The sequence below is a fragment of the Nothobranchius furzeri genome, chromosome 4 (assembly GCF_043380555.1).
Source record: "Nothobranchius furzeri strain GRZ-AD chromosome 4, NfurGRZ-RIMD1, whole genome shotgun sequence".
Classification (NCBI taxonomy): domain Eukaryota; kingdom Metazoa; phylum Chordata; class Actinopteri; order Cyprinodontiformes; family Nothobranchiidae; genus Nothobranchius; species Nothobranchius furzeri.
The window spans coordinates 80,004,670-80,029,162 of NC_091744.1; the positions used below are offsets into that span (position 1 = coordinate 80,004,670).

The following is a 24,493-nucleotide window of genomic DNA, read 5'->3' on the forward strand; positions in this document are numbered from 1 at the left end:
AGTTTTGGTGGTGTCACATCTGTTGCCGTTTATCATCATCCTCTCCTGCCCTCAGATAAATGGTGGGGGCAATATCATGTCATTCATATTAGTAATGTTTTAATTGTCTTCATGATGTAGTTGCATGCACTACACAGAGGAATAGTGCTCATGTGGGTCATCAGCATGAACTTATTAGGGTTACGAAAGCAAACAGCTGGAATCTCAGTTTTAAATATATATTTATGTCAGCCAGTTGGGAAAACTATGAATGAGGTATTCTGGCCTCTGCAGGCTTCTGGTCTGTTTGGGTGTTTTCTTTTTATATTCTAATCAGATCATGAGCTGTAGTCATATTTACACTAACTTTGTTGTGTCTTTTCCTTTTTAGACCAAAACAAACTTCATCTGCTTGAACGGATTTGTGGTGGTAACGGGGTGGATGCTGAAGCTAGACGTGAACCCTAGCTCTCTGTTACAGCTGCTTCTGTTGGGAGAAGCTTCCCAAACTGAGGCTCATCATGGCACAAGAACATCGGAGTGGTCTGGCTAGCATAAGCTCAGCTCAGCAGGAGCATAAGATGACCCCATTGATGACTTTGCATCGAGAAAATATTTGTGCATCTGTAAGACTCCTGCTATTGCTGACAGAGGCTGGTCACATGACCTACCAAGGTGGAAGCCTAAGGCCCTTCCTGATAGTCACTTTTTTTTGCTGAGGGAACCGATACCATTGCAGTTGCCTAAAAGTGGCTTCACTGTAACTTGTCATTTCTGTTCACCTAATATTTTAGTTTTGTGATCATTTCTATGAATATTTTTTTTATCTACATCAAAAAATAAATAAAACCTGTATTTTTGTGTGGTAGAAGTATTGGTATCGGCGAGTACTCGGATCCAAGTATCGGGTTGGAAAGAAGAGGTATCGATGCATGCCTAATATTAAGTCTTTTATCCAGAACCATCTCAGAGCTCAGGTCAGGTTATGATTCCAGTCCCTGCAACCGATTTTCAACCAAAAAAAAAAACTCCAAACACTTCATTTTTATAGAAAATAATTTAATCACATTTGATGTACAAAAAAACAACAGAACAAGTGTTTCGTTAGTTATAACAACAAATTGCACATGAGCAGTCCAGCTGAGCCCGTCGGCGTCCCGTGGCATCCCCCATTTGAGGCAGTCTCTATCACATTCATTCAGCCAATCAGAAAACACCACACAGGCAGGTGGCCGTGCGCCGCCACAATACTGGATTTATCGATGGTTTGATCAGTTTAACAAAATTAAAGTCCTGATATAGTCAAAGAAAAACTTGAAAACGTGTGGGTGGGGTGTTAAAACATGTTGGGCTGCCCCGCCCCCTCACGTGGGTGATATAAAAAAGGGAGGGTAATGAGTCCAACTGAAAGGTGAGAGCAACTAAAGAAGATGAACATCAAGGTGCCACTCAGCAGCTCATACTTACAGACACTGTGGGGGGGTGGGGGGGGGGGTCACCTTACCTCATCAGTCAGCTACCCACTGATCAGTTCAACTGCCAATCAGTTCACAGATCGACCCCCACGACACTCACGCTGACCCCCGCTTCCTGACAGCGGTCAATCAGTCGCCGCAGACGCTCTGAGGCTCCGCCCTCTGATGCCTCGAAAAGCAGCCACTGGGGGGGATCAGGATAAAAAGGTGAGCATACAGGTGGAACCCTGTGAGAGTGCCTCTAGTGATGAGGTATGTCATCACCCCAGAACCAGACAGAACAGTTTGAAGGTGGACTTATTTTAAGCAGTGCTAGAGGATCTGATAGTCCAGTGTGTGTGTGTGTGTGTGTGTGTGTGTGTGTGTGTGCGTGAGAGACAGCGCAGGAATTACATCTTTCCACAGGGCGGCACACAGTGGGAGGTTCTGCAGAGCTTGCTGATACTGAAGTCTCATCTAGAAGAAGAAAGAGAGGAAATAAAGGAGAAGAAGAAAAGTGCTGGAGGCTGAAGACTGGTGTGGACACAGGTAACACCTGCAGGGGACAGATGTGTTCCAGACATTCCTCCAGTCACATCAGCCAGTCTGCAGCAGGAAGCACACAGGTGACACCTGGTGGTTACACCTGTGCAGCTTCCTGTTGACATCTTGTGTTCTGCAGACTGGATGAGTGAAGGAACAGATGACACAGAAACTACCTGGATACCCCTCCCCCCCCACCTGTCCAGATCATGGACTCACCTGGCTCGGCTCCTTCAGCTCCCGCGCCACGGCGATGGCTCTAAACACAAACACCACAAACAGCTGATCAGCTCCAATCCAGACGGAGTACAAACCCATATGTGCCCGAAGCGTCCAATCAGAGAACATCAAGGATCCACTCAGGTTTGGAGGAGAAACAATTGGGATTGGTGTCAGGATGACCTTTGACCCCATCTGCGTGTTCACTCACATTCTCCAGCTGAACAAACATCTGGGAGCGTTGCTGCTCAGCAAGCGGGTCTGAAACTTCAGCTGCTCCAAGTTTCCTCTGACAAACTCCTGATGACACAACCTGCACGAACGACAACAACAACAACACATCTACAGCAACACAACACAGCTCACCCCCCACCGCCTCATCAGATCCTTCTGGACGGCCCCAGAACCAGAACATACAGAACTATCCATTCGGTTCTCGTCGACTCTAGACTTTACCACACAAAGGTTTTAGGGACGCTCCGTTCACGATTTTCAGACATCAAACACAAATAGAGAAGCAACAAAAAACAAATAATAAGAAAAACAAGGGATGTTCCGGTCATGTTTGGCTCATGGTTACATACTTCTCAGGAAAACATTAAAATAAGAAGAAAACACAAAAGTGCACAGATTAAAGAACCTGTTTTTATTATGAAAATATTTAAAAGTAGCAGCGTTACTTTTATTTGTTTACTCCCTCAGTATGCAGCAGCCAGCGATGCGCGTTCCTGTTATGGAGCAGGCAGGCGGAGCCTCGGCTGGCAGGCTAACTTTTCCCTGCATGACACCTGCAGCTACCGTGCACCCCGGTGCTGCAGCAGAACTAGAGGCCCCAACGCTTTGTAGTCTGTTGACAATTTCTCATATCTCCTCTGTTGGTGGCAAACTGGGACTTAATGGAGACCAGTGATTCGCTTTGACGCCCGAAGGGAAAAGCTGAATGTGAAAGTAGTCAGTTTGAGGGCCAGAACGCAAACATTACAAGTGTCTGTAGCTCCGCCTTCTCTTCCAGTTTAAAATACCTCCAAGCTGCAGATGTTTTAGCTCTCATGAGGAGACACGTTAGCTCTGTTAGCCTGCTAGCTAGCAGCTGCATCTTGGTGTTGGAGTCCCTGCCTGCTGTTAATCGTGTGACATTAAGCCTGGTTTATGCTTCTCCGTCAGCTCCGCAAGGGACAGACACGCACGGATTGACGGAAGAGTTTTGCTCTCATACTTCTCCGTCTCCTGGGGAGTGTTGCAAAGCAATTGCCCGGCAGGACAACAGAGGGCGTAGCGCTGTTCTGTGGTATCCTGTCATGAATCGGTCCAAGACAGTGTTGATATTGTGGTTTTTTGTATATAAGAGACTTTTTAACAGACAAATTTGTCTCTCATCCTCCTCCACCTCTTCATGCGCTCCCCACCTCTAAACCCACGTTTCCTGTCATTTCCGTCCACAAATAAAACGCTTGCTGTGCATCTTTTCACTCCTCCAGTCACGGGAGGATGAAACGTTCATATTTTTAGAGTTTTTTCGCGAGGTATTCTTCAAGCTTCTCCGTGTCTGCCGCTAGTTATCCTCGGCTCTCTTTGCAATGGCGGCGCTGTAAACAACAGCGGCGTCCTGACCAATCACAAGCTTGCGTAATCAGTCTCGTTCGACGGATGTTTAAAAAAGTGGGCTCGACTCTGTACGTACTTGTGTGCCCTACGCAAGGACGGATAATGGCGTTGCGTGTCTCCGCACTGACGCAGACAGAGAAGCATAAATCACTCTGTTGTTCTTGTATGAGAAACTGTAACACCGACGTAGAGGAACTTCCTGAAATTAAAACTAAGCCGTTGCTATTCTATATGAAAATCTCAGGAGGAATTTGAAATGTCATGTTTGTTGTTTTAAAAGGTTTTATCTAATTTATTTCTGTCAATCCGGATCGGAGCGTCCCTGATCAAAGTTGGAAATGTCCCTTTTCTTCTACACGTTGCTAAAGATCGAAGACTCCCTGGTTCTGCAGGGTCTTCCCTAGGTGCTTCACAGTAAAAGCATTTGTGTGTGTGTGTGTGTGCGTGCGTGTGTGTGTGCGTGTGTGTGTGTGCGTGTGTGTGTACATACCTAAGACCCAGTTCGGTGTTGGTCGGCATGGCACATCGAAGCCTCTCCAGAACCAAAGCTCTCTGAGACTGAGGCACAAACTTCAGGTAGAGAGACACCACCTAGAACGACCATCATCATTAAACAGAGGCGAGGCCTGCCGAACCCCGGCGCCACCAGTCCCTCCGACCACCACTCTGGTCGGAGCCGGGATCGAACCTGCAACCTTCCGATTACTGGACACCCCACTCTGCCTCTGGAGCTACTGCTGACCCTAATGAGAAAGTAGGTGGGGCCTCCCTTACGCTGGGTGGAGCCGAGTACTTCTGACACAGAAAAGCCAAACTGCTCACCTGGTTGTGGAAGGTGTAGCAGCTCCAGAACTCTGCCGGGTTGAAGGGAATCTGCAGCCGGGTCGGAACCGTGCTGAGGCAGCGCTGGACCAAGTCTGGGAAAAGCCTCTGGGAGGTGTTGCAGGCCTTGGGACTGCTGCTGAACAGCAGGTAGCTAAGGTAGGAGCAGAGACAGGAGTCAAGAGGACAGTCAGACCATTGTAACAGGCGAGACATCCTGCAGCAGGTAAGCCCGTACTCCATCCACAGCGTGTGTAGCTCCTCCTCCTGCTGCACTGAGCCCAGTCCCCTCTCAAAGGCCTCCACTACCTGGTCTGTGGAGCTGTGCAGCCACATCCAGCGACTGAAACACAAACAGGAAGAACTTCAATATCCACATTGGATGCAGCTTTAGCCGTCTTGTTGGCCCTGTCCCAATACTCGCACTTCCACCCCCACCCCCCTCGAAGGGTGCGAGTGCGTAGGGCAGTGGTATTCAATTCTGGGCCTGGAGGGCCGGTATCCAGCAGGTTTTAGTTGTAACCCTGCTCCAGCAGGTGATTAACAGGCTTCTGCAGAGCCTGATGAGCTGCTGCACAGGTGTGTTGGAGCTGAGAAACCACTAAAACATGCCCCGGCGCAGGGTTAAATTCACTTTAAGCACCCGTGTGACACAGCCCATCTCAAACATACATGGAAACGATTTCTACATCAGTTTCATTTCAAAAGGCTTGACGAAGCCGCGTGGAGGTGGGCGACGCTGTGCTGCCTGTCCCGGTGAGGCTCACCTGTGTACCACGGACTCGAAGCCTCCACGAGGCCCGTAGGGTGAGGGCCTTCCATGATGAGCAGTTTTTTTTAGGATGTTTTTAATCACATTTTATTTTGTTCTTGTAAAGCACTTCAGGGTTTTATTCTGAGAGGCCCTATAATAAAAAAAATCCTTCCATCACACAGCCTCGGCGCCGTCTCTCTGAAGGACTCGGCTCACCAGTGGAGCAGGTGGAGGTAAGGGATCTGCTGGTTCAGCTGCTCCTTCAGCTCCTTCCTAATGATGGGACCAGTCAGCAGCTCCTCAGTGGGAAAGCCCAGGATGTGCCTGAAAGCAAAGTGATGTTAGTGTTCTTCTGGGATCAGAGGGATCCATGTCTGCTGACGGGTTCCACAAACCGCAGGATGTCCACAGGTGTCCTCTGACTCTGCTCGTCCTCACAGAGGGACAGGATGAACCCTCGGAACAGAGGAGGAATGGCACCAGACTTGTCCTGCTCAGAAGATCAAACAATGAGGGTGAAAAAATAAAGACTGGCTGACTGAAGCAGCACCAGGTCTGAGCCAGACCTGGACCAAGCAGATTCTGATGGCTCGTCTGGGTTGGACCCCGTTTGGGTTTAGAGGATCTGAGCACTGAGGATGTGGGGCTGAAAAAGCCATCATGAACGGGTGAGCTCACCTGACCCATGAGGAACCTGCAGCAGTGGTAGAACACCCGAGCGTCGTGGGGACACTCTGCTAAAGCATGAAGCCACATGTTGACCGCCTGCTCCGGGTTTCCGTGGCTGATGTACAGGTCAGCGAGTGCGTCACGTAGAAGGAACGAGTCCGGACACAAGTCCAGAAGAGACGAGCACAGAGCCACGCCCTCTTCGTACCTGCACGGATAGAAGACACCATCACATCACCTGTCTTCAAATCTCAGCACTGTTGCCTTGCAGCAAGAAGGTTGCAGGTTCAAACCCGGGCTGCTGTCTTTCTGAGTGGAGTTGCATGTTCTCCCCGTACATGCATGTGTGGGTTTCCCCCACAGATCACAACACGCCCAACAGGTTAACAGTTGTAGTCGCTTAGGAAAAAAGCGTCTGCAAATAAACATATAAGTCCAGATGGCTGCCCCTACCTACCTTTCCTCCCTAGATAACACCTTACCCCCCCCCCCCCCCAGGACCTCCTCTGTTCTCCTCCTTGGAGGGGGAGTGACAGATAGCAGGACTCAGAAGGGTTTCTTTCCACGTGTGAGAAATCACATCATTAGGAAGTTGCTACTTGGTGCAAAAGAAGATAGAAATATGAGAGAGGTACCGTATTTTCCGGACTATAAGCCGCTACTTTTTTCCCACCCTTTGAACCATGCGGCTTATAATGAGGTGCCGCTTTACTGAAGATTTTCCTTCACCTGCAGGGGGCGCTTTAGCAGAAAGTAAAACAGGTGGAAGTCAAAAGTGGAAATCGAAGAAAGTGCTCATTTTAATTTAGCACATGCAAGCAGCCGGCACAACCAAGAATTATTTTCAAATCCACACCCCCTCATCATGGAAACTACACGTATGAGTTCATATGATGCCGCATTTAAGTTGAAGGCCATCGATCTGGCAGTAAAGGAGGGAAACAGTGCTGCCGCACGTCAGCTTGGCATGAATGAATCCATGGTTCGGCGCTGGAGACGGCAGCGGGAAGAACTCATTCAAGCCAGCTTCACCCGGGATGATGACATCGCCACAGAAAAGGTATGTGACGAAGCTCTTCTGAGGCTGTTCAACTCCGACACTGAAGAAGAGGACTTTAACGGCTTTAATGCGCAAGAGGAAGATGAGAGCGAATGACTTTTTCTGGTAGGCAAGTGTGTTTTATTTACTAACCAGGCATGTTTTGTGTGCAGTTTTAGGGCTTATTAATGCTGTGTCAGCGCTGTTCTTTTCTTCTAAACATGCAAATTACCGGTAATAACGTGTCAGTGCTGTTTTTATTTTATAACATCCAGAAATATGAATGCTGTCAGTGCTGTTTTCTTTTCTAAACTTGCAGGCACGTTCACCCGTGTTTAAAATTCGTTTTGTTGAATTAAAACAACAACGAAAAACCTCCGTGTAGAGTCTTTCTGTCTAATTATCTTATGTTATGGCCGTACATGCGCTGTGCGCCTCAGTCTCCAGCCCGCGCCATGCAGCGATCGTTCCGGCGTCTGCTCTCTTTTCTTTGCGAGCCGCGGGTGAACCGCGTCAATTCTGGCAGGAAGTCAAACCTAGACATGAGAGGCAGGCCGGTAAATTTAACAAAATAAAGCATTTCAAAATACAATTCCGCCATAGTCAAATGTGTTCGTAAACAGACACTGCATAAAAACCACGAGCACACACACACACACACACACAGCGAACTTGTGTGTGACCACGTGAAGGGGGTGTGCTTTTGGGGGTCTTTCAACCGGAGCAAACAGGACAGAGAGGCAGAAAGTCGTATGTCAGCTATTAACTGGTTCACACACACACACACACACACACACACACGTACAAACACACACAAAAACAGCAAGGGGGAGGGGGGTGTCGAGGAAAAGGGCAAAGGCGGAGAGGACATGGAGGACACCAAGTGGTTAAAAGAAAAACTACGAGGCGCGCCTCGACCGGAGCGGAGAAACAAGCGTCAGGTCTGAACTGAGGAGCAGCGGCCGGCGTTTCGGCGGCCGGTGTGTCCCCGGCCTTAATCTATCAGTATACTCATTATAATAAGATTATTATTCATGTTTAACATTCACAAAAGTGTTTAGAGATTTCCACTTCACACTGAGAACCAACCGCTTAAGTCTCTGAGGGAAGGAGTGACTTCTGAGGTATTTTTGGTAACGCCCTCAAATGTGTCAAATTCTGATTTGCCTAATTTATAACTAAGGCAGGTGAAAAAACAGAATTGTTTCAGGAACCAATTCAGATCCTAGCGGACTCCCGGTCCGGCCAAATCGGTGAAAAAGCATTTTGAAACCATCTTCTCTTCAGGTTAAAGCCTCTCTGCAACGTTTGCGAGTGATTTCAGACACAACGGCTCTTCTGAGAGCCACCAGCCTCACCAAACAGCCTCACCAAACAGCCTCAGACGCAAAACAAGCATTCCAGCTTCCTGTCGTGACCAGAAGATCTCTCAAGACTAGACGGGTCGTATCGGAGCTAATCTACGAGTTCCTGGTACCTAGAGGTCCATGCAACCGGCAGTGTCCATCCCGACCTCGTGACCCCTGGATCTGAACGGGGATCTTCATACAAGGAAGCGTAGACTCGACACAAATTGAGTCGGACTTTGGGCGGGTGTTGAAGACCCGCTACCCTCGGATGTTGTCGTTCTCATTGAACAGGTCGTGGGCCAAGCAGATGCTCTTACGAATGAGATCGAGCGGGACAAACTACGGCAACTTCTACTAAAATATAAAAACTCTTTCAGTTGACTGCTTGGACTGTGGATTAACCACAAGCCCTAAAGTAAGGATTCCTACACCACCACCCGGAACTGATGAGGAAATGAACGACCTTACAGACTCTCTCGCCAAACAAGGTGCAGCTGTCAGTACCCCATGGTCCCTCAACCCCTTGTGGCACCCTGACGATGTGCTTTCTCAGTCGGGCTCGCCCCGCGTGTGTGTCGCGACCATCGGTCGTGACTCGGGCTCAGGCTGCCAACGCGTCCGCCCCTCAACCTTCTGATTGTTCAACCGCTCTTTCTGAGGACGAACTTCAGTCCGATGACCCTGCTATCAGCAGGATGATCCTGTACTTTTCTGATCCAACAGCTCATCTACCTTCTGTCGAGCTCGGCTCCGTTCTTTATGCATGTCTCAAAGCCTTCGTCGTCGCCTGTTCTTGTGGCGCCAATCGCTCTCCTTCCTCATTTGTCCAAAAACCCTCCACAGCCAGCCACACACTCACCCCCCCCCCACCCCACCCTCACCCCCAAACGTGCTGACCTGACTCATGCATAGGGTTGTCACGGTAACCGGTATAGCGGTAAACCCCGGTAAAAAAGTTGACAATAAAAATAACCGTCCAGTTTTTAAAAAACTATATTATCTCGGTGGGTTTACCGTGGCCGCGGTTTCGGCGCGATGACCCTTACCAGCCACCGTCGCTTCAGCTGAAGTTCCCGCGGTGCGCACACGCACTTTTTAATTTGCAACGGCACCAAAACTTTGAAGCTGAAATAATGGCCGAAGGAGGCGACGGCAGGGCCCAGGACATCCATCAGCCCTCAAAGAAGACTAAATCGGAAGTATGGGCATATTTTGGATTTCTGAAAAATGCTGAGGGACAGTTATTAGAAGACGGCTATCCCGTTTGCAGAACGTGCAGGAAACAAGTGTCTGCAAAAGGCAGCAACACTTCGAATCTAATGGCACATCTGCGTGACCATCACCCACGTCTCTACAGCCAGTGCAAGGTAAGTTAGCATTAGCATTTTAGCTTAAATGCATGACGTGTGGACTTTTGGCTGAGGGAGAATGCAACGAGTCACTATATCCTGCAGCCGCAGCGTCCTCTGCCAGCATTTAAACCGTGTCACGGACACCCTGTTGCTGGATGAAGCATCTTATTTGTTGATGATGAAGAGAAATATACAATTAGTTCCTTGTCATTGATTTGTTTACTTATTCAATGCCATTTATACTTGAACATTTGGATTTGATTACATAGTGTAGTAGTTATTTTAGTAATTTGTTTAAAGTGGATATTTATTTTAAATACATATTTTTTAAGGTTGACTTGTACAGTGCTCAAGTCAAGTGTGGACTGGAGTTTTAGATTTTCATTTTGATAATGAAGAAAACAAGTATATGAGAAAACAAGTGGTGTTTCTTTGATTTGTTTACATATTGTTTATGTTTTGAATGTTTGGATTTGCATAATTTAAACCTGCACTGACTACTGTAACACGTTCCAGAAAAAGAAGCTATTTGTTCCTTTACTTGTGAAAAGTTGCACTTTTGCTAAGGCTTTGTGTTATTTTAGGTTTAATAAACACTGTTAAACCTTTTCAGAACTATTTCAGTTTGTGTAGAACACGACTATCAATGCTTTCTGAACATATGCAACACCGTTTAAAAAATACCGCGATAATACCGAAAACCGTGATAATTTTGGTCACAATAACCGTGAGGTTACATTTTCATACCGTGACAACCCTAGTCATGCAAGCGCACACCTTCCCTCACCAACACAAACACTCAGTCAAACGAGGTCACACGGGTCATGTAAGGTCATACAGGGTCAAGTAGGGTTGTGCATTGTCATGTGGGGAAACTCATTCACGACTAAAGTCGTCGTCTGCATGTTTTTACTGTGTGGGCGTCGGAACGAGCCCCCCCACCGTGAGAACAAACATCCCAGCTCTAAAGCCGATCTGCGTGATCAGGAAGCAGAACATCCATGTGTTAGGAGGTCGTTTTGGGCCGCTGCTGCAAAAAAAGTGAGGCGCGAACCGGAAAAGCTTCTGCCGATCACAATTCGACGACGGATTGTGAAAGAACGGATAACGCTCGAGTTGCGAGTCTACTCTTTGTTTTGGCGTTGACATCATCCTAGCGCGCAATGTTCTGTGGCTCTTAAAAAACAGTGCAAATGCTGAAAAACGCCGCCAGTGAAGGGCTTTCTGATCAGGAACCAGCTGGCAGTGAATGAGTTATGGTCACATGGGGTTGTGCAGGGTGACATGAGGTCGCACAGGGCTCACCGTTGCAACAGTTTGTAGAGGAACAGAAGGTTGGTGTGCAGTGGCATGCAGGCCAGCGTGCCCTCGCTGGGGGACAGGATGTCCTCACTGCACTGACGGATCGCATCTGAAACAGCAACCCAACATGAGAACCTGGCAAATGACACTCTATGGATCCTCTGTGGTTCTATGACACCTTTAAACAGAGCCACAAGGATGTCGGGTGGCGTGCTGATGTCCTCAGCCTTCCGCCATGGCAACATGAAGGGCTTTGTGCAGACCAGCCGGGCCGGGCCGGATTCTGCCGGGTCGTACAGGCTGGATGGCAGCTGGTCAAACTCGGTCAGGTGAATGTAGGAGAGCCAGAGCAGCGCCCGGTCGCTGGCTGTCAGGTGATCCGCCACGCTGTGGTCCTCAGCAGACTTTAACGCCGTCTGAAACAAAACACACCATCCAGTCAGCACAAGTCCAACACTCCGACTCATCTGTGAGACTCAGGTGTGTTTACCTGTAGGAGAGCCAGAGCGCTCTCCATCCTTCCTGAAAACAGACTCAGCTGAACTCTGTAGAGCAGAACCTCCATCAGCTGGAAGGACAGTTTCTCCGTCACGCCTGAAGACGCCTCAGCCTGAAGGAACCGCAGCAGCCGGTCGCAGACGTAGTCCTTACCCTCAAAGGTGCTCTCCAGGTTCAAGTACTGAGGGGCAGAACCAGAACCAGTCATGAGACCCGATCCAGCTGGATGGACCCGTCAGACCAGCTACAAGTTCAGCACCAAGCTCAGAAGCTTTTCCCAGAGTCGGGCCAGGGTTGTGTGGTTCTGGTCAGTCCCCCCCACCCACCCACCACACACACACACACCACTTCCAGATGTCTCACACACACACACACACACACACACACACACACACACACAAACACCACTTCCAGATGTCTCTCTCACACTCACACACTCACTCACTCACTCACACACACCACTTCCAGATGTCTCTCTCTCTCACACACACACACACACACACACACACACAAACACACACACACACACACACACACACACACACACACACACACACACACACACACACACACACACACACACACACACACACACACACAAACACCACTTCCAGATGTCTCTCTCACACTCACACACTCACTCACTCACTCACACACACCACTTCCAGATGTCTCTCTCTCACACACACACACACACACACACACACACACACACACACACACACACACACACACACACACACACACACACACACACACACCTTTCAGATGTGAAAAATGACAAACTGTAGGAGAAAATAAGGTTTGGACTGTGATGAATGCATCATGTAGCCTGGTGTGAGAAGTAAAGCCTGTAATGAGGTGAAGCCCGTTTGGACCTACGTTCCACCACACTCTGTGGTCAGGTGCATGCTCCACAGCCATCTCACACATCTCCTGGACCTCCTCTCTGCTGCCTCGCCTGGAGAACAGCAGCAGGTAGTGACTCCACACCTCCGGGTCCTCACAGTTACTCTCCAGAGCCCGGGACAGTGTGTTCAGAGCAGCTTCTAGACCCTCTGCCGCAGGGCTGCAGGTAACCAGCATCACCGTTAGACTCCAGATCAGAACCAAGCCGGACCAGATCAGCTGTGTGGGTAAACTCACATCTCACTCTGGTTCAGGTACTTGAAGGCCAGTTTGATCCACAGCTGAGTAGCCTCGGGACTCTCCAGAACACTCGCCTCCAGATTTGAGATGTCGTCCGTCTCGCTGGTGAAGTACCGCCGATCCTCCGACGTGATGACATCCAACACAAGCGAGCTGCTCTTCAGGGTGTCATCTGTCAATCATAGAGGGGAGGAGTCAGAAGAAGGTGGATGGTGTGAAAATCAGGGGAAGAACACAGAAACTGAGGCCAACTCACCGATTCCTGCAGGTTTCAGGTCTACAGCAGCTGCCTCTTCGCTGCCGAGCTCATCTGGGCCGGTACCGCTCTGAGCCCATGGCTTTGGCCTCCACCTCCTCGTGTCTTTGCAGGTGGTGAACGGAGGAACTGAGGAACCAGCGAAAACACATCAGGATTAGAGACCAGCGGCTGAGGGTCACGAGGTATGGGGCCGCCCACCAACCGTGTCGCTTGCTTTCGTTGACCTTGCTGACGAGGAGGACGGCCTTCTGGTCCACCCCCATGCGGCCTTTGTTGGGACCAAACAGCTTCTTCATGTAACTCTCTGCATAACACAGCAAGGTTCTGGTTCTGGTTCTATTCCAACATGTGAGCAACAGTTGATGCTTTACCCAGAAGCCCCTACCTGTGGCAGTACCAACCTCCTGGTCTGAGCTGCTCTCACAACAGCCAATCAGAACCAGGCTGTAGGACAGGATGTCCTGGAGGAGCTGGTCTCCGGTCAGCGTGCAGTTCCTCATGTGCTGCCTGCGGGGACACAGGAAGTTAGCGAGGACGCGGTCGGAATGAGACAACAAACGTGCAGTCTCACCATCTGCAGCTGTCGTCGTTGCAGGTCCCCGTCAGGTCGAAGCGGCAGAAGCACTTGTTCGGCTCGATGGCGTTGCTGTAGGTCACAGAGCTGAGGGACAGCTTCTCCTTGGTTCTGTAGTATGGACTGAACCTGCAACAGAACCAGAACCTCTAACATCTGTGACCTTTGACCTTTCAGGCCTTCATCACCAGCTCCTACCTGTATGACCTGAACACCAGCAGCGGACTGTGGTACTGTTCAAACGGGATGGGTATGAGCTCAGCGACGGACGATTGGCTCGTTGGCTCCGCCTCCAGCAGGATCACCTGACCAACATAAACATCAAAATCTGAGCCAGGAATAGCCGATTTTAGAAAACAATGCCGCCAATCTGCCGGAACGCCGAGCCGGCATCAGGTATCCTCAGGTTGTTTCTAAGTGGTCAGACTGTGGCGGTAATGTGGCGCAATCGTGTCCTTTTTACAAAGATTGCGCGAAGGCGGTGTAAGGGGGCGGTCTCTGCGCTGCTGCAGACGTCCGTTCGACTTGGACACAAGCCGCTCCTAAAGATTAGGGCTGGGCATCGTTTGATTTTGAACAATTCTGATTCCAATTCCTCGTTTCGATTCCGATTCTTTGAAGACATGACACGTTTTACATGAGCCGGCTAACCACAGGTCCTACTTGATGAAACAATCTTAACTTCAACATGAGTTTTAATTCTAGGAACAACAACATCACCTTCATTTAGACAAAAACGTGTTTTGGAGAAAAAAGAAAAAGACTTGCAGCACAACCAGTGTGTTTGTTTCTGACCACAACCAAAGTCTGGAAGCAGCCTCTGGGATGAGAGGCTAAATGTCTCCAACATACCCAGAAACGTCCAGCTGTTTTCAGCTGAAACTCTCAGGACGATCATGTCCAGGATGACTGAGAGCTACACCTCCACGCTGCAGCAGCGTTCAGTCACAACAGGAAGTGAAGCTTAAATGTAGCTGCTGTCAGTAACAAGCTAACAGATTTTAAACAGAAATTGTTCAGAAAGGAAATTAAAATATTATTTATTATTATTATTATTATTATTATTATTATTATTATTATTATTATTTATTGTGGCAGACGCTGGTGTGGTCCACCACAAAGAAGCTGCTCTAGCATGATGACTTTTATTATTCTACAGGTTAATGTTCAGCCTTCTTACTCTCTCTCTCTCTCACACACACACACACACACACACACACACACACACACACACACACACACACACACACACACACACACACACACACACACACACACACACACACACACACACACACACACACACACGAGTGTTGTTGGTGAGCGGCTGCATCTGACTGCTGACGCTCTGTGTGTGTTTTAATTTCTGCAGTGAGACAAACTCTCCTCACACCATCCAGAGTTTGTTCTTTAAAGCTTCTATTAAATCCACCGGGTTGATGTATTTTAACAAGTTTCCTCTACGCTGCAGGAGTTAAAGTTCACGTTACGGAGTAAAAGTTCAGCAGACGGGTTTGTTTACATCTGGGTGGGGGGAGGGGGGACTCGTGCTGCACACAGACGGCTGGTGTGATCAGCTCTGGAAAGCCTTGATCACAATTTGCAGATGACGTTTATTTTTCACGGAGATCGGCAGCGGATTCCTCTTCCGGTCGGCTGAATCGAAACTAGGAATCGAAATAAAAAACTTTGAACAACTCCGAGAAAAACTAACAGTTGGAGCCGGTTCCAGTCAATGCTCGATACCCAACCCTACTAAAGGTGTCTGTCCTCCACAGTCCCCGTACACCATCAGCTGACCTGAGCCCCAGCTCTAACGGAGAGAAGCTCCTGGAGCTCTGCGTCGCTCCAGTTCATCATTTCAGCCGATTTTGTTTAAAATCTAAACTTATTGCCGTGTTTACTTTCATTTTTAATAGTTTCCTGCTGGAGCTCCACACATGATCATGACACCTCCCTCTCCTGCTCCAAGGCTTTTGCATCCACAAGTACGGTGTGACGGTAATGCTACTACCACACCTGAAGGCAGGAATGCTGCAACACTCCCGCATCGCCATGCCGCCACGGCACGTTCATCCGACACACTGTGGTGGCATGGTGTGTCTTCTACAATGGGCTAATGAAAGCAGATGAATCTCAGAAGGAGGTCACCTTTCATGGACCTGTGCAGAGGACCTTACCTGTGCATGAGGTGGGCTGTCCAAGTCCTCCCCCAGTCTGTGCAGCTCCATCTGCAGCAGCTCCCCCAGCCGGGCCTGCTGCTGGTACCTTTGCTTCAGACTGTCCAAATCCAGACCGGCAAACGACTGAGCAGGGAGCGTCAAGTCGGTCGCCAGCTTAGCCGGCTTGGTGGCTCTGCAGTCTTTTGGGGGGGCCGAACTGGACGGGTCCAGGTGGGGTTTGGTGAAGGAGCAACTGGACTGTCGGAGAGAGGAACGGCGTTTGCCTAAACCTGCAGCAGCAGCAAGTTCTGGCTCCTGATCATCGACCTCTGGGATCTCCTCGCTGTCCAGAACCAGTTTGTCCTGAGAAAGGTCGTGTAAGGACGGCTGGGGCAGGTGGAAGGGGCTGGGGGGGGGCAGTGGCCGGGCCTGTGGGTCTGGTGCAGGGTTAGAGGTTGGAGTTGGAGCTGGAGCTTTGTTGCACCGGGCCTGAGCCTCCTTCAGTTTTTGGATCTTGAGGGCGTACTCGGACTCCAGCTGCTGCAACCGTCGCTTCTGAGCGATCAGCTCGGCGAAGTGGCGCTCGGAACCGCGCCGACCCGGTTCCACACGCTGGAGCTTACTGGGCTGGAGGACAGAACACACACAATCAGGTCCATCTAGACTTGGACATCAATCCAAAAGTGTCACCCAGAGGTCAAAGGTCAAACAGTTTAATGCTTATATCAAAGACACACACACACACACACCGGGTTCTGGCTGGACTCTACAGGACGTTTTTGTCCTCTGCCTGCAGCCGCCTGAACCTGGATCAGATCCTGCTCCAGTTGGACAGCCAGATTCTTCTTCAGGGACACCCGCTGCTCCACCCGCTGCACCTGCAGAGGACAGACAACTTGATCAAATCAGTTGACACAGCTTAGCACCAACACAGGAAGTGGACAGGTGAACACACCTGCTCCTGCAGCTTTTTCAGCAGCGTCCTGTTAGCAGCTACGATCTTCTCGGACGCCTGCAGCTGCTCCTTCAGTTTGACCATCTTTGCTTCAGCGGCTTTCAGAGACTCCCTCTTCTTCAGCTCCTGCTGAAGCAGGTGTCTGAGAACAGCTTCGTCCCTCTGCAGCAGCTCTCTGTGGACAACAAGGGTCAGTCTGAAGCTAGGTGTTGCTACGGTAACCAGCAGGGATAGGGTCTGACCTGTGTTTCTGGAGCTTCAGCTCGGCCTCGCCCAGCCGGATATCTGCAGCAGCTTTAGGGGACAAGTGCAGAAGCTGTTCTGGAGCTGAGGGACTGGGACAGCTGTGGTCCCTCAGCATCTTCTGCTTCTCTCTGCTGGAGATCATCAGAACATATGTGAGAAGGTCTTTACCCATGTGTGTTAGGGTTAAGGTTAGCTACCTAGCAATCTCTTCCTTCAGTAGACGGTACTCCGCTTTCTTCTCCTCAGGGAGAGCTTCTGGAGTTCGGACTGGGTTGTTCTCCTTCTCACATCCTGAAGCTGCTTTAGGCTTTGCTGCCTGTCAGACATCAGATCACAGGGTTGATGCAGGGATCTCTAAATAAAGTGTAGGAACTTTTCAAGACTTTTTAAGACCTTCTAAAATAAAATTAAGATTTTTTTCACAAGTGTTAAACACTGTTTTTAAATACTGCATGGCTTCGATTTCCACCCAACCAGATGGTGGGATGCTTCACGTTCGGGACAGCACGGCTTTAGCAACTGTACGTAAAGCCACGTGATACAGACCGCGCGGTACATAAAGCCATGTGGTACGTAAAGCCACGTGGTACAGAAATTCACATGGTACAGAAAGCCACGTGATACAGAAAGCCACGTGGTACGTAAAGCCACGTGGTACGTAAAGCCACGTGGTACGTAAAGCCACGTGATACAGAAATTCACATGGTACAGAAAGCCACGTGATACAGAAATTCACATGGTACAGAAAGCCACGTGGTACGTAAAGCCACATGATACAGAAATTTACGTGGTACAGAAAGCCATGTGGTACGTAAAGCACTCGGACCTCATCTTCACAAGAAACTGCCATAGACGCAATCTCTGTCACACCGCTGCATCTTTCAGTTTCCCTACATAAGCTCGGGTGTGGCGCTGTGCCACGCCTCAAATTCTAGCGCCCTATAAAATCAACCCCACCGCACCAACACCACAAGACAATCCACGAGACACATTTCATTGACTATTTATGGCAGTAAGTGGGCGTGGTGAGGGCGTGATGTGACTAAAAAGCAGCTGAGAAACATTCTAGATAGTTTCTGATTCATGAAGCGGAGATTGCGTAAAATGTCACTTTGTGTTTAGCGCTAAAGAAATGTTATATATTATTATAAATTATCTCGTGTCTTTGTTCCCCAGTGTCGTTAAATCTTCCGGCACCCTGATCAATAAACTGGGATGTCTTTAAACAAGTAAAGCAGCAGCATGCTGTCGGCCATTTCCTTTATGTAGCCAACATTAGGGCTTAACGGGGTAAAATACGTCTGTGTTTATGTTTAACGACACATGCAAGGAGCTTCAGGAAACATCAGTAAAGGCTGACGAGAGACAACCCTGCTGCTGTCCTGGACAAAAAAACGCCGTTTTTAGGCTGATGATGTTTTGATTTGACGAACTTTACGCTCCAACTGCTGTGAGAAGTCCTCCTGGACTTTTCTCTGAAAATTGTTAGAGTGACTAACACCCAACCAAAGACCCCTCCCCCCCCAAAAAAAACAACATATTTGTCTTCAAGAACGCCAATTTTGTTTGTTTGCAATTTTAGCACAAACTTATTTTAAATTATTTACAAGATCCCACGATCCCATCCCTGAATCAGCTGCCTGATGCAGCAGGAGGAACATAACTTGGTCAGAAGATCATCTTAAAGACGTCCCACCTCCACTGTCCTCCGGGCTTCTTTAATCATGTTCTCCAGACCTCCAAACACCATCTGAGAGGAGCTGCAGGTGTCCACCTCAGAGTCACTGTCATCGGAGTCATTGAGCGAAACCACTACTGACTTGTGTCTGGGCAGCTGCAGAGAGCAAGGAGACATGGAGACAAGCTGATCCTGGACCAGCGCGAGGAACATCTAACATGCTGAACTCAAGTTTTCACATGCAGGCCCACAGCTTCTCACCACTAATGGACCTCTGGCAGTATGATGGGTTCTGCTGAACCGGCTGTTCCGGGTCTGAGGAACCGTGTTCAGGCTGACGGTGCTCAGGTTCCCCCTCACAAGTAGCTGGACGTCTACAGGTGGAGGCCAGGTAGGAGACGGCGGTCCACTGGAATTCTTCTGCGGAGAAACGGATCAGATTGTAATGGAATGAAATGACTGTTTTCCACCAAAAGTCATTTTCCCTCTTCTCTGACACAGAACTAGTCTGCATGAGATATGGCCTCAAGGTCTCATGCATTTGCTTCTAAACTGCTTCTTTCCAGCTCAAGAGAAGAATGAAGAAAAGGACTCTCTCCTTTTAATAAATCAAAGAACTCTATTTTTAATAAGCTAATCAAACAGTGTTAGTCAATAATAAGATGTGACCAACCTGTGAAATCAAAATATTAATTACTTTATTATAATCCTATAGAATATAATAAGTAATATGACTTTAAATGTTCCAACAGGACTGATCTCACGTAGCGTTAAGACATGACACATTGCTTTTACTGATCCAATCAGAATCTGCCAGATCTGACGGAGGCGTGGTTTTGGTGGTGCTTGGTAAATCTGTCATCTTTTCATTCGACCATAAACCAAAACATCCGAAGTATAAAACTATGCCCACGTCATCTTTAAAGCCAGTTCAAAGCGTTCTAGAGAAGTTGTCGGAGTGGCCAATCCGTAACTTTCCTCTTCAGCCGAAAGAACCAACGACAAGCTGGATTAAATCTGTTGCTATTCCAACCACTGCAACGGTTCCTTTCAGAATAACAGCTGAACCATCAAGACCCAGGTTTGGGTCTCGCTAGATGCCAACAAAACTGTCGTGACCCGGAAGTATCTCAAGACTGGACTGGTCGGCTGCCGCGGCTGTTTCTACAGTCTTCGGCTTCACAAAGGTCAAGCTGGACCTCTACACCTCCTGATCTAGACGGGGACTTCCGCTACGGGTACGTAGACCGACGGAATGGCATCAAATGTGTTTATGAATCTCCTAACCAAAGCTTAGCGCCAAGACATCACCTTCATTCCCACCAGAACTAATCGTTTCTTCGGATTTGCTGGTTCTGAGCAACATTCCACATTACACCATTCTCCGTCTCATTCACCTTAGTAACACCATACATTTAGTGTTAAAGTTAGTCTAGTTTTAGTTTGTTTAGTAATAAATCTCTAAACTTTTAAACTGGACTCTCTTCTGTTGTCTCTGAGTGAATACGTAGCTGTTATCTAATCCCTGCAATAAAAAGTTCCAATCTTCTGGTTAAACAGTAACCAAAGCTCCATAAGGTTGATTTCATATTTGCTATGGAATCTTATGTCTTCTGGTTCATTAAATAACATGTAAATTAACCCATTACAAGATTTATCATCTTCAGGGTTGCTATGGAAACAAGCATCAGCATGATGTTAAGGCTATAAAATGTAGGAAACAGGAAACGTTCAGAAACACCTGAAGCTAAATCAAATGAAGATGTTCATGGCTGAAGGTCTTGTGTTACTATGCAGGTGTCAGACTATATCACCATAGCGGTATGAGGTCATATGGCCCCCTCACAGGGTAACCAGAACCTGGGGGTCGCTGGGCATCTGGATCTGCTGCCACATCACACACACGGGTTAGCATTAGCCCATTAGCTCTGCACCAAAACCACTCCTCACGGGGGTTACCCATCACGGAGGTGGAGGGGTCCCTGTCTGAGCAGGAAGCTGCTGTGGAATCAGACTCACCTGGTTGGTCGCCACCCGCTTGTTGGCCATGGACATCAGACAGGTCTCCCTGAGAAGCATCTCCTCCTCCTCCTCTTCATCAGCAAACGGTGGTTTGGGGGGGCGCTCTGCTTCATCAGGTGGAGGGGGAAGCGGTGGAGGTGGTGGAAGAAAACTAGATAGCATTGATGAGGGGGGTGGCAGCAGTAAATCCTGATGGGTGAGAGAGGGAGGGGTAAAAATGGCTGCAAAAAAAATAAAACAATTGGGGAGCATTCCAATTAGGGCTGCACAACATATCGCAAATCTATCGTCATCGCGATAATATGCATATCGCCAAGAACAGATAAATATCGTAACGAATGTCAGCTCAAATGTTTGCTACCCATGATGCATTCTGTCAAACGGAAGTGTGATGTTTAACAACAGAGCTCTTCACCCATGTGGGTGGTTCTCACAGGTCAGATGCCCGCCCCCAAGGCGAACGGCACTTGGATGGTTAGCAAACACCTGAGTTAGCTTCGTTCTGCCCTTTCTGCTTTCCCGGGATCCACCGATTCCCTTTTCTCTTTTTCCCTTTCCTCACATCGTGTGCTTTTCTCATTCTTATGATTTTTTTTATTTCTTTGTTTTTGATTATTTTTGTTCCCGAGTTAAGTTTTTATTCATCACAAGTGATATCGTCACCGCAATATGAACCACTGTTACGGCATATTGCAGGCTTCCTAGCATCGTGCAGCCCTAATTCCAATACTACTGGAAGCTAAGGGAGCGTACCATGCTGAAGGCTGCAGCCTCCACCACACACGGGCCCAGAGGGAAACACCCAGACTCTTCTGCAGGTGGCAGGTTCTGCCCTGGCGACGGCACTGACACCAACACAACATGTTAGCATCAACACACCTGACACCACTGAGCCCTCAGGTGCATCCCGCTCACCTGGTGAACCCGTCTCACTGTCAGTGTCCATGGCAACCTCGTCATAGTTGTCATACTGATAGAGGTTCCCAGAGACCTCCAGGCCCAGCTTTCCTGCTGACTTCCTGTGATCCTGCTCCCAGGACTGAACACAGACAGCTGATTAGCATTAGCACTGTTAGCTCTCACCTGAACACACCTGGAGCAGAGCTCTTACCCTGCCTCGTGTCCTCTTCCCTGCGACCAGCTTCATGAACCGGTTGTACTGCTCGTCCTGGTTGGACAGGTCACGAATTCGACGGATCTCGTCCTCACGCTTGCGGCGCTCCTCCTCCTCCTGCTGCTGCTTCCTCTGCTGCTGCAACTTCCAGGTGTGAAGCTGCTGCTTCCTGAAGGCCTGCTTGGCTGCAGGACCTGGCAGAGGCAGGTAAACAACAGCTCCATCAGTGGTTCTGGTGGGTGAACCAGAACCCCAACCCGTGGTCCAACCCAATGAACAGCCGAATCCCAAAAGAACTCTCACACACAGGCCCCGCCCTCTTCCTCTACCTGCTGGACGGCTGGTCTCACCTGGACTGATCAGCCTCTTGGTGTTGTGAGATCTTCCTGGAGTCCTGGCCCGGTCAGGCAGGACTCTGGGACCAGGTTTTGGACTCTGTTTGGTTCGGTCTCGGTCAGCTTGTCTGGGTCCAGTCGTGGTTCTGTCTGCTGCTTTGGACCTGGTCCTGCTCCTGTCAGCAGCAGCAGCTGCAGCAGCAGCAGCAGCAGACCTGGTGATGACTCGCTGCTTGTCCGGTGCCGCTGCTCCAGAACCAGAACTAGAAGTGGAGCTGGAGGTTCTGTCCTGGGAGGCTTTAGTGATCCGGTCTTTGCTATTCTTCATCACCTGCTGCTCCTTCTGCTGCCACTTCTTACTGGCCGACTGCAGAGCCAGGAGGCGGAGCTGCAGCTCTGACAGCTCCTCCTCCTCTATCTTCTCTGGAGGCTGAGAGACAACAGAGTACTAGCATTACTGGGTTGGGTTTAGAACATGGAAGTCCAGTTCATGCACACAACTTCCTGCGTCACCAGGTAAACATCTAGAACCTGCAGGATGGTGGACCATAAGAACTCACCTTGTCAGGTGAAACTGTCGAGTCCTCGCTGGAAGCAGAGGATTCGCTGGGAGCAGGGTTGACTTCCTGATGTTTCCTGGCTTTGTCAGACTCTGCAGAACCAGGTCCTTCCGACTCCGGGGCCTCTGAGCTTCTCGGGGGTTCTGATGAATCAGAACACAGGAAGTGTGACTCACTAGCCCACATCTCAAACACCACAGTCCACCATCAGGTACTAAACTCACTCACAGGTAAACTCGAGTACCTGTCATCATCCAGACTCACCCTCAGCACCACCACCTGCTTCTTGCTCCTCCCACTTGATGTGCAGCTGGTCCAGTTCTGCAGGTGTAGGAAGTTTCTGACGCAGAGGTTTGATGTTGAACGCCTGGAACACTTTCCTTTCATCCTTGTCCTGCTGATCGTTCCCTTCAGGAGCCCCTTCTGGTTCTGGTCTGAAGTCTGGCGGAGCAGCAGCACCAGTACCAGCAGCACCAGCAGGGCCTTCAGAAACTGGAGAAGACTCTGGCTCCAGCGCCATTGTCTCAGCCTTCCGGATGCACTCCAGCTCCAGCTGGATCTGTTTGTATTTGGTCAGAAGGTCCTCAAAGCTTTCGTCCATACTGGTATCGGTTCTGTCAAAAATGGCCGGTACTTTCCTGACCCGAATCCTCCCTAAAGGCCACTCTGGAGGCTCGAGTCAGGAAAAGTCCCACTTCATCAATCCTGATTAAATTTGATTACAACAAACTTTTACGCATCCTGAAGTTTACATGAAAGCAGATCAAATATTTAAGTGTTGAAGAAGTTCTGATAATTAACTATTCACCTGAAATCCCACACACATTACACACACGTAACACACACACACACATTACAGAATTACACACACACACACATTACACACACACACACACACACACGTAACACACACAATTACAGGATTACACACACGCACATATATTACACACACACACATTACAGAATTACACACACACACACATTACACACACACACACACACACACGTAACACACACAATTACAGGATTACACACACGCACATATATTACACACACACACACATACACATTACAGTATTACACGTCACACACGTTACCACTTGTACCGCTTTGTGTACACAGTAGGAACCACGCAGCGCCTGACTCGCTAACGGAAACAAGGATACGTTTCTTTGACGGAGACCCGTGACTCTCTCCCGGTCCGTGGCGACAGGGGGGGTTTCTGCTGTTCCCACCCGGACCGCCTCGAATCCAGGACCCGCGTCCACCGTTCGGTGTGACTCGGTGCCTGAACCGTCCCAGGGCCCCGTGGCTCCGCTCCCAGAAGTTGGATCGGGGGCTTGACTCGCAGTGCAGACCAGGTCCAGGTGACTGGGGCATGGACATCCCGAGTGGAGCGGGCAGAACAGGAGGTCGTTCAGGAACGTTTTGTTCGCATAGCTGCCGGTGGTTCGGGAGGAACGGGCCGTGGAGGTGAGGTCCGGGGTTGTAGGGCAACCGGAGGCTGAAATCTGGCAACGAGTGGTCCATGAGCGGTCGTATGTACGGTTGTTTGTGCGGCTTTCTTGGCCGGGGACGAGCGCCGCCGCGCGGCCTTCTCCCATCCCCCCGCCGCACCGGAACACTCTCTTCGATTTCGTCGTCGCAGATTTCACCGTCTTCGAGCTCGCCGTCCTCCGCCAGAGACCGATGGGCAGTGTTTGGGTCCATGTCGGGATGAACGTACCGGGGCCAGCTTGCTGTGCTGTGGATCAACGGGCGGGCGCGGGGATTCTTGGTTCTCCGTCTTCTCCAGGTCCTCTGACAGATACGGGAATTAGCACACAGAGGCTGGAATGTTAGCCCCAACTATCG

The 24,493-nt window shown here is 49.4% G+C and overlaps 1 protein-coding gene across 4 annotated transcripts; it reads right to left on the reverse strand.

Moving 5' to 3' along the window:
- Positions 1 to 1,415: 1,415 nt before the first annotated feature.
- On the reverse strand, positions 1,416 to 24,493 carry LOC107389099 (zinc finger C3H1 domain-containing protein). Of its 4 annotated transcripts, none has more exons than XM_015964997.3 (35): positions 23,806 to 24,493; positions 22,904 to 23,305; positions 22,640 to 22,782; positions 22,095 to 22,509; positions 21,742 to 21,938; positions 21,546 to 21,669; positions 21,384 to 21,475; positions 20,628 to 20,819; positions 18,870 to 19,025; positions 18,627 to 18,764; positions 17,128 to 17,246; positions 16,927 to 17,061; positions 16,685 to 16,859; positions 16,479 to 16,607; positions 15,748 to 16,356; positions 13,766 to 13,872; positions 13,565 to 13,696; positions 13,379 to 13,500; positions 13,196 to 13,297; positions 12,991 to 13,119; positions 12,732 to 12,906; positions 12,468 to 12,654; positions 11,578 to 11,766; positions 11,266 to 11,503; positions 11,091 to 11,196; positions 6,055 to 6,253; positions 5,772 to 5,866; positions 5,593 to 5,700; positions 4,861 to 4,965; positions 4,623 to 4,776; positions 4,291 to 4,391; positions 2,407 to 2,508; positions 2,196 to 2,235; positions 1,848 to 1,910; positions 1,416 to 1,638 (listed from the first exon to the last, which is right to left on the reverse strand). In XM_015964997.3, the coding sequence occupies exons 1-35, from the start codon at positions 24,347 to 24,349 to the stop codon at positions 1,528 to 1,530; spliced, it is 6,135 nt and encodes a 2,044-aa protein (XP_015820483.3). In that variant the 5' UTR covers positions 24,350 to 24,493; the 3' UTR covers positions 1,416 to 1,527. The 4 variants fall into 4 exon arrangements, with proteins under 4 accessions (XP_015820483.3, XP_015820484.3, XP_070406573.1 ...); XM_015964998.3 differs by having other exon boundaries at positions 16,927 to 17,058; positions 18,870 to 19,028; XM_015964996.3 differs by having other exon boundaries at positions 1,417 to 1,638; positions 18,870 to 19,028.

Excerpts from the sequence above, each read along its gene's own strand:
- LOC107389099 (XM_070550472.1), bottom strand. The coding sequence starts at position 24,349 with ATGGACCCAAACACTGCCCATCGGTCTCTGGCGGAGGACGGCGAGCTC. Across the intron at positions 21,939-22,094 it reads CAAGAGGCTGATCAGTCCAG|GTCCTGCAGCCAAGCAGGCC; the intron begins GTGAGACCAGCC and ends TGCCTCTGCCAG. Across the intron at positions 13,697-13,765 it reads CTGGTGTTCAGGTCATACAG|GTTCAGTCCATACTACAGAA; the intron begins GTAGGAGCTGGT and ends GTTCTGTTGCAG.